The 7,500-nt window shown below is 36.9% G+C and overlaps 1 protein-coding gene and 1 pseudogene across 3 annotated transcripts in view; one reads left to right on the top strand and one right to left on the bottom strand.

Moving 5' to 3' along the window:
- The window catches only part of LOC146457083 (uncharacterized), a 31,775-nt gene that overhangs the window by 21,999 nt on the left and 2,276 nt on the right, over positions 1-7,500 (top strand). For all 3 annotated transcript variants that reach the window (XM_085092343.1, XM_085092341.1, XM_085092342.1), the window contains exons 3-4: positions 765-954; positions 3,616-3,719. In XM_085092343.1, the coding sequence (XP_084948469.1) occupies positions 765-954; positions 3,616-3,719 (294 nt within the window). The remainder of the gene's footprint in view (positions 1-764; positions 955-3,615; positions 3,720-7,500) is intronic.
- LOC146457084 (uncharacterized) overlaps positions 6,888-7,500 on the bottom strand; it is a 1,626-nt pseudogene continuing 1,013 nt past the window's right edge.

The raw sequence follows: 7,500 nt of genomic DNA, 5'->3' as shown, positions 1-7,500 counted from the left end.
GGTTTACACAAATGCGATAAGCATAAGCTTCTTAAATGGAGAATTTTGTGTGGATTCGTGAAAAATAAGCACGAGTGAAAATATCAGCACAAACACAAGACGAGGACTGTTTTCTTTTCCTCTGATTGTCCTTCTGTCAATGACACTCGTGCTTATGTCACATTCACATCGCCAAAATTACCACCATCACCACCCACCACTTTTTTCCCGTGTAACCTTGTAGCTCAGTCTGTAGCCGAGCAGCTGATGATCAAATACGGAGATTGTCGGTTCGATTCCCTCCGACTTGAAGGATTGTTTTTCTTTTTCTCACTCAATGGATTAGCTCCAAATTATCTTCTTTCTAAATTTACCTATCGTAGCGATGTCTCCAGTTACTCTTTGAGAGGCACCAACGACAGTCTTACTTTTCCTCCCCCACATACAATTTTCATAAAAAATAGTTTCAGTTACTCTGGAGCAGTTCTTTGGAATAGCCTTCCTATCGAGCTGTGGCAGGCAAATTTTCTTGGGCCCTTCAGGGCTGGCTGCAAACAACACAATGATAGATGGAACAAAAATGACTGGAATTTTACTCAATTCAATGAGCAAACTCCTTTCCAGAGACAGTGTCAACGATGTCGTTCGTTTAGTCCAAAGTGGACATTTGCTGAAACTGCACAATTTCTGTCTTTTTTATTATTATTATTATTATTATTATTATTATTATTATTATTATTATTATTATTATTATTATTATTATTATTATTATTATTTGTGCAAAGGTTTTCGTCGTAATATTCGGCTCAAAACTCAGCTCAGGACAAGGGCGAAGAAAAGTTTGTTTGAGGTCTTTCATCCGACTACACCAGCCGTTGGGCGGCGGTACCCTTGTCAAGATTCACGATTGTGATCAAACAACAGAACAGTGTAAAGCTACTGCCACTGGTCCATTAACCACCGACACAAATGCTAGTAAGTAACATATTTACGAATTTTATTATTATTGTGGTCTACGTTAAAGGGACTCACATTTTCTAAGTTTTGTGGCTACTGTGTAATCAAAAAGCACAATTCTTTGGTCGGGCTGTCTTTAGGCGATTGCATGCTTTTTTGATACAATCATTAATTGATTATTTTGTGCTGCGTATGTGCACGCCTGATAATTAGTTTGAACGGTAAAGAAGTTAATTTCTTGTGTTACGTTGAATTTTGTGTTCCAAGAATTTATAAAGCTTTTGTTTCAAAAAGAGCAAAAGGTTCCAAATTTGTTTTTTCTTTATCTTAAGGGGGTTGAACCTAAACTACAGAAAGACAGTAGTTGCTACGGACGCTATTTCGTCAAGAGCAATTTTCGTGCACTGCAGAATGCTCAAGTGGGGGATCTTTGAAGAAACTATTTAAATTAATACCTGACACCACCTCAATCTCGTTGCGCGTGCGAAACTTTTTCCGGTCCCCAACCGTTCATTTCAATGAAAAAACGCCTAAAACTCTAAAGAAAAGAAACAAAGAAGACATTTTTCATTGGAAAGATACCGCGTTATCAATTTATTATGAAATTATATCATGATTGCCAGCGTAATAGACTTCAGAAATTCAGAGATATGAAAGTTTAGAATAAACGACTACCGCAAAAATTTAGCTTATAGATTTATTCATAGGCAAAGTTCCTGCCGGACCTTAGGTTACTACGAAATCGTAAAAAAATGGGAATAATAAATCAACTGAATAATCTCGCCAATTGGGAGCTGTTTCTGTTTAAGATACTGGGTGAAGAAAAGAGATCAAGGGGAGGTATATTTGAGCTCCCAATAAAATATTAAATAAATCAGAGGGCATCGCATTGGGGAGGGGGGGGGGCGGGGAATTCTGTCAGCTTCGATTTTGAACCTCTTTACATTCATCTGGAAACAATTCGGTTTGTGTTGAACGTAGTTGATGTTGCCATTTAATCAATTTTGATAGACAGTGCCGTGTTTTCAAAAAAAACAAATTTTTAAAATGAAGAAAACTAATTTTCTTACAGTAGCTTTCGTTTGTTCAATTCATGGTAGAGTGCTCCTTTATTGGTTTTGATTACTACTCGTTCAATCTTGAAGCTTCCTGAACTTTTGGGAAATCCAGAAATCCAAGATGACGGATTCAAAATGGCCGCTATTTTCAATCACGACGTAATTACCGCGGCATCACTTCTCGCTGCGGACCTCAAAGGGAAGGCCTTTGGGCAATAATGTGGCATGTTCGCATATGTTAGTAACGGAGAGAATCTCAGTTTCCCGATATACTCTAGTATTTATTCTGCTTGATTCTTAACTTTCAACTTTTTTTACTCATTGGATAGAGCGTGATCTCAATGTTCGGAGGAAGGTACTGAAAACAAAACGTACATATCTTTTAGCCAATGCAATCTAATCCTGCCTGGACCAGAAAACGTCAATTCCAACATGCAGTCTGCAGATCGTAAAAACTTAAACTGCACTCCTGAGATAATAATATTTGGAGGAGCATCGATCGCCGTAGTGACTTCGTCTCAGTGATGCTATACTTCTCTGCAGCAGTTGATAGGCTTGATCATAGCATACTAATCCACAAAACCGACACCCTTCTTGGTTTTACAGCCACTGTGCTGGAATGGTTCTCTTCTCATTTGAGTTATCGTACACTTTGGAATTTGTCGGACCCCCGCGATCGGGGACCAATACTAGGACCTATCCTATTTGCCTTGTATGTGACAAAGTGACAGCGTATAATCCACACTGTATGTTCTAAGCCGATGAATCTGAATTAAACTTCGCAATTAACGCTAATGGACGATTTTTCTGCGTTGAATGCTCTTAAGCTGCATCAGTGACATCGATCAAAATTTGAAATACCATTAACATGCTACTACATGTAACCATGACAAAAAAACTGAAGTCATACAGTTTACTTCCCGTTTTGTAAAAAGGAAACTTGCTCTTTGCTAGACAACTATTACCCAAATTTTCCAACAAATTGCGCGATTTTGGAGTTACTTTGGACAACGAACTTAATCAAGTTGAAAATGTCAATTACACATTTAAAAAAAAAGCTACCTTAGTCATTAGATCGGTCGCCCGCATGAGGAGATTTTTATAGCAAGACAACCTGAAACGGCTGATAAAGGCGGCTTTTGCGATAACGTGATTTGATCATTGCAACAATCTTTTATCTGGAGAAACTAAATATCACGCAAGAACTGTTCAAAGAGCGGCTCTATCCAGCGGTAAGTCGCTTTTTAAGCGGATAAAAATTAATGTATTGGTTCGAGCTCATTTTATTCCAGCAAATAACACCTGCATTGAAAGATCTACATTGCACCGATTGATTCGAAAATTTCGCTTTTAAACTACAAGGTTCTTATTGGACATTCGCCAAGTTATTCGACCACTTCTATTATCAGTTTTCAATGTGTTTGCCGACTGTGTTCAACTGAACAAGCCCCTCTTTTAAATTCCTACAGTTTCTAACGCAACTTATGGTGAACGTCCCTTAGTATTTTATTGTCCAAAACTTAGGTGATCCTTATCACAGGAAATGAAAACATCTGAAACATTATTTGCTTGTAAAAGTAAATATATGTTTAAATATAGCTGTATGTTTGATTTCTTTAAGGATTGACCATGAAGTCGTCCAGTGGAAAGGTTTGCTTTGAGGTAACTCACAATCAAGCAAATTATACTTTAAAAGTTGTTAACACCACGACAATAGTTTTTGAGGTGAGTTAATTATTTCTGAGAAGTCTAATTTCATATTTAGTGTATGCAATGTATTCCAAAACAAAATTTGGTTCAACGTTCTCTTCGGAAAACTGCAACCTTAAAAAATTAAACGTTTTTATAATCCAGTTTCAATATTTTCATGCGAAATACAAAATAAGCCTCCCCCCCCCCCCCCCCCCACAACCTTTTTTTTTTTTTCGCGTTATTAAAAAACCTTATTTCCTTGCTATGTCATCCATCTATCTAGGGGAAATACTTTCGTACGTACTTCTTGATAATTAGAAAATATTCGAATTGCTGGGAATCGTTTTAAAACGTTGGTTAAGAGCGGTTGTCAGTAACTTTCAAGAATCCGGCGACAGAAGCGAAAATTCGAATTTCTTTTTATTTGCCCCAAAAGACCCTTTTGGTGAACTTTTTTCAAAAATAATATTCAAAAGTTCCAGCGAATTTTTATTTCGACAAAAATTGGGAAAGTTCGAAATTGGCCAAAACGTGGCCGATGGCCCGATTGAAATTATGCAAATTAGTACATTTTAAAACTCTCGTTCAAGACAAGGCAGCGTTTTCTCGAGTTGACACTTTCACAATCGTTTTTACATCCCTTTTGCTTGCTTCCAAACTATATTTATTTCCTCCTGAACATTCTTTCATTGAAAGTTGCCCACGTAAAGAATACAATGTTTGCTATTCCTTAGTTAGAGTGATTTTTGCCATATTTCAGATGACCATATCATCAAGGGTATACAAATATACTGGTAATGAAATAACGTTTTTGAACGGGCAAATTTTTCTTCTTTATCATGTTAAAATATTTAGCTTGTCCCGTGAAAAGCGAGCGCGCTACGTCGTGATGTGTGGAATGCACTTTGACACAATTCGCCATTTCAGTACTTCATGTTCCTCCTGTTACTTTGCGCGTATCAATACACTTCACGGATGCTTTGAGGTAAAAGCCAAGGTCTCCGTGTTCTCTTTTTTACACGTAAATAACTAGCTTCAAACTTGAGTGCTCCCCATATTAGCATTAGGTTATCAAATGATTCCTTTCAGTTGAAATTTTCGAGTTTATATTGAGCCGTTCAAGCGAGATGAAAGAGCCGTTCCCAGGGAAATAACTTGAAATCAGTGAAATTAATACCCTGTCTCTCTTATCATGCTACACTTCCAAACTACCGTTATTTTTAAGCTAGAAAGTGAAAATGCTCCCCTTTTACGTGACCTAAAACAGAATTCGCCTAAAATATTACGAATAAAGTCCACCGCAAGAAAACACTGAAAAAATCGCTCACCGACGTAAATGTATAAAACATCAGCCGTTTCTCAACTTGCCACATGAATGAAACGCGTCCGTTATTTTACCTCTGGGTACATTTATGACCAAAAAGTAGAAACAAAAAATCTTCTCTATGCCCATCTGTATAAATGCATTCGCCAATCAGGCTTTGATTTTCTGTGTGTTTGTCGAAAATACTGAAGAATAGTGCAACATTGTTTAATACTGACTACTTGACTCATTCAGTCACAACCGGATAACACGACTGGAAACAATATATAAAGAAATGCTCTTACTTGTCTGCAATCGTTACTCACATTATATCTGGCGATATCACATCCCCGAGGAAAGGCTGAAAATTGTCTCAAAATCCGCATATTAGAGATTCAAAGTTTTGAACAACGCGAATAACTTTCATTGCGTGACAAGTGAAATGTGATACACAAGCGCGCGAAAAGCACAGGAATAAACAATGTCAAGATTCGCCCTTGTGATGACAGTGCGAAAATAATTTTTGAAATTACAAGATGAGATTGAAAATAGTTCACCAAAAGGGTCTTTTGGGGCAAATAAAAGGAAATTCGAATTTTCGCTTCTGTCGCCGGATTCTCGAAAGTTACTGACAATGGCTCTTAAAGACAAAAAACCTTATACGTGGCTTAATTGGAATTTATTACAATTGCGTCTTTCCTGTTTAAAAGATTCTAAGACACCCAAATGTAGGTACTAGGAGTCCATTGTTTCAGGTTCCATCTGCTCAGGTTACATTTAAGCATAATGAAGATTTTTTGTGGTTTTTCGGTCTCGGGACTCCAGGAATCCAAACACACACGCGGATTTCCCTTAAGAGACCTCCCAACTCTTCACCCACCCCCTTCAACTCCAAACTTCCCACGCCTTGGACCTCGATTCGATATTCGAAATACAGTATTTTCCAAGTGTCATAGTACGGCCTTAACCACGACAAAGACGGCAAGGAAAACGTCAGAAAACAATAGTTTTAATTAGCAAAACACTAGCTCTACAAGTGCGCTTTAAACTTTGCTACATTTCTTTGTTGTCCTCTGTAAAACAATCACATACAAGGTTCTATGGAGAAAGTGAATGCATGATGATTAACTTCGCTTTCTTTTCTTAACTTTAAAGCCCTCCCTACGGCGTTGACCCTTGGATAGTTCGACCACATTACATTAACTTAATGATCGAGAAAAAATTATTGCGAATATATTCAGAAAACGCGAAAATACTTTTTACGTCCCTCGAGTTACTTTAGTGTGGTCGTCGTCTTACTAGATACACCTTACATGAACAGTTTTTTTCTTTTTTTGTATTAATCTCCCCAAATTAACTACTGAGAAGACTTCTGAATGCAGATTCTTTAGCTTAGAAGTTGTAGATCCTGGTTTCACTCGAGGGAACAATGTTAGTTCTTGCTGTTAGGCGATACCTGCGAAATCAGATTTGAGACAAAGAGAAAGTACACCTCTACCTCGATGACGTCACTCTCTTATTTTTAAGTTATAATCTCAGTTTCCAGTCACGTCATCTCCTCACTATGATGTCATTGCAAATAAATGAGAATCCACCGCAAAAATCCGGAGTAAAATATTCCTACTAGACTACTGATTAGCGTTTCTTCACTATGATGATAATTCTAATACATGTTTTTAATGAGGTCCAAATTTAAAGAAGGTAAAGTTTCACTGGCGGCATTTAAGTGTAGGGAGAGATCAGTGATGCGTTTAGTACTCTAAAATCTTGAATCTTGAATTAAAATCTTGCAGTTGGAAATTTTTGGGTTGTTGTTTTACAGAGAACGAAAAAGAAATGTACCACAGCGTGTAACGCATGCGCCGAACCATCATCATTATTATTATTATTATTATTATTATTATTATTATTATTATTATTATTATTATTATTATTATTATTATTATTATTATTATTATTATGCGCAGTAAAACTATCTGTATGCACAGTATAAGAAAGCACCACAGGGCGCGTAGCGTAACCTGTGAGCCAAACGAAACTTAAAATAGCACGTGAATAAATCATTTAAATATATATACATATATAAAAAATATAAAATATATAAAAATATATAAAAGTCATAGTCTAAAAATATAGAATATGTAAAAATATATAAAAGTCATAGTCTATATAAAAATGTATAAAAGTCATAGCTGGTCTATTCATGGCTGGTCTATCAATCTTGGCATAATAAAACATTAATTATCATGTTACTACTTTGAAAGTTCTTGCAATGTTCAGCGTCGCCGATAAAACCGCCTTCTGCAATCTCTCTAAGACTTGAGTAGTCTTTCACCCAACCAGTGGTCGCACACTAATCTCTGTCTCTCTCGACCACCCGCCTAGCACATCCATGATAATATTATACTGGTGCACCTCGTATCCTTTATATTGCTCCTTCAGTTCCCACCTCAAGGGACCATACTTCATGGTTTTCTCCTCGCTCTTCTTCTCTCGATTACTAATCCATAG

This window comes from Pavona decussata, unplaced genomic scaffold (assembly GCF_977016875.1).
Source record: "Pavona decussata unplaced genomic scaffold, jaPavDecu1.1 SCAFFOLD_248, whole genome shotgun sequence".
In the NCBI taxonomy this organism is placed as follows: Eukaryota; Metazoa; Cnidaria; class Anthozoa; order Scleractinia; family Agariciidae; genus Pavona; species Pavona decussata.
Note: the sequence above shows the minus strand (reverse complement) of the source record. Positions and strands in the feature narration are given on the sequence as shown.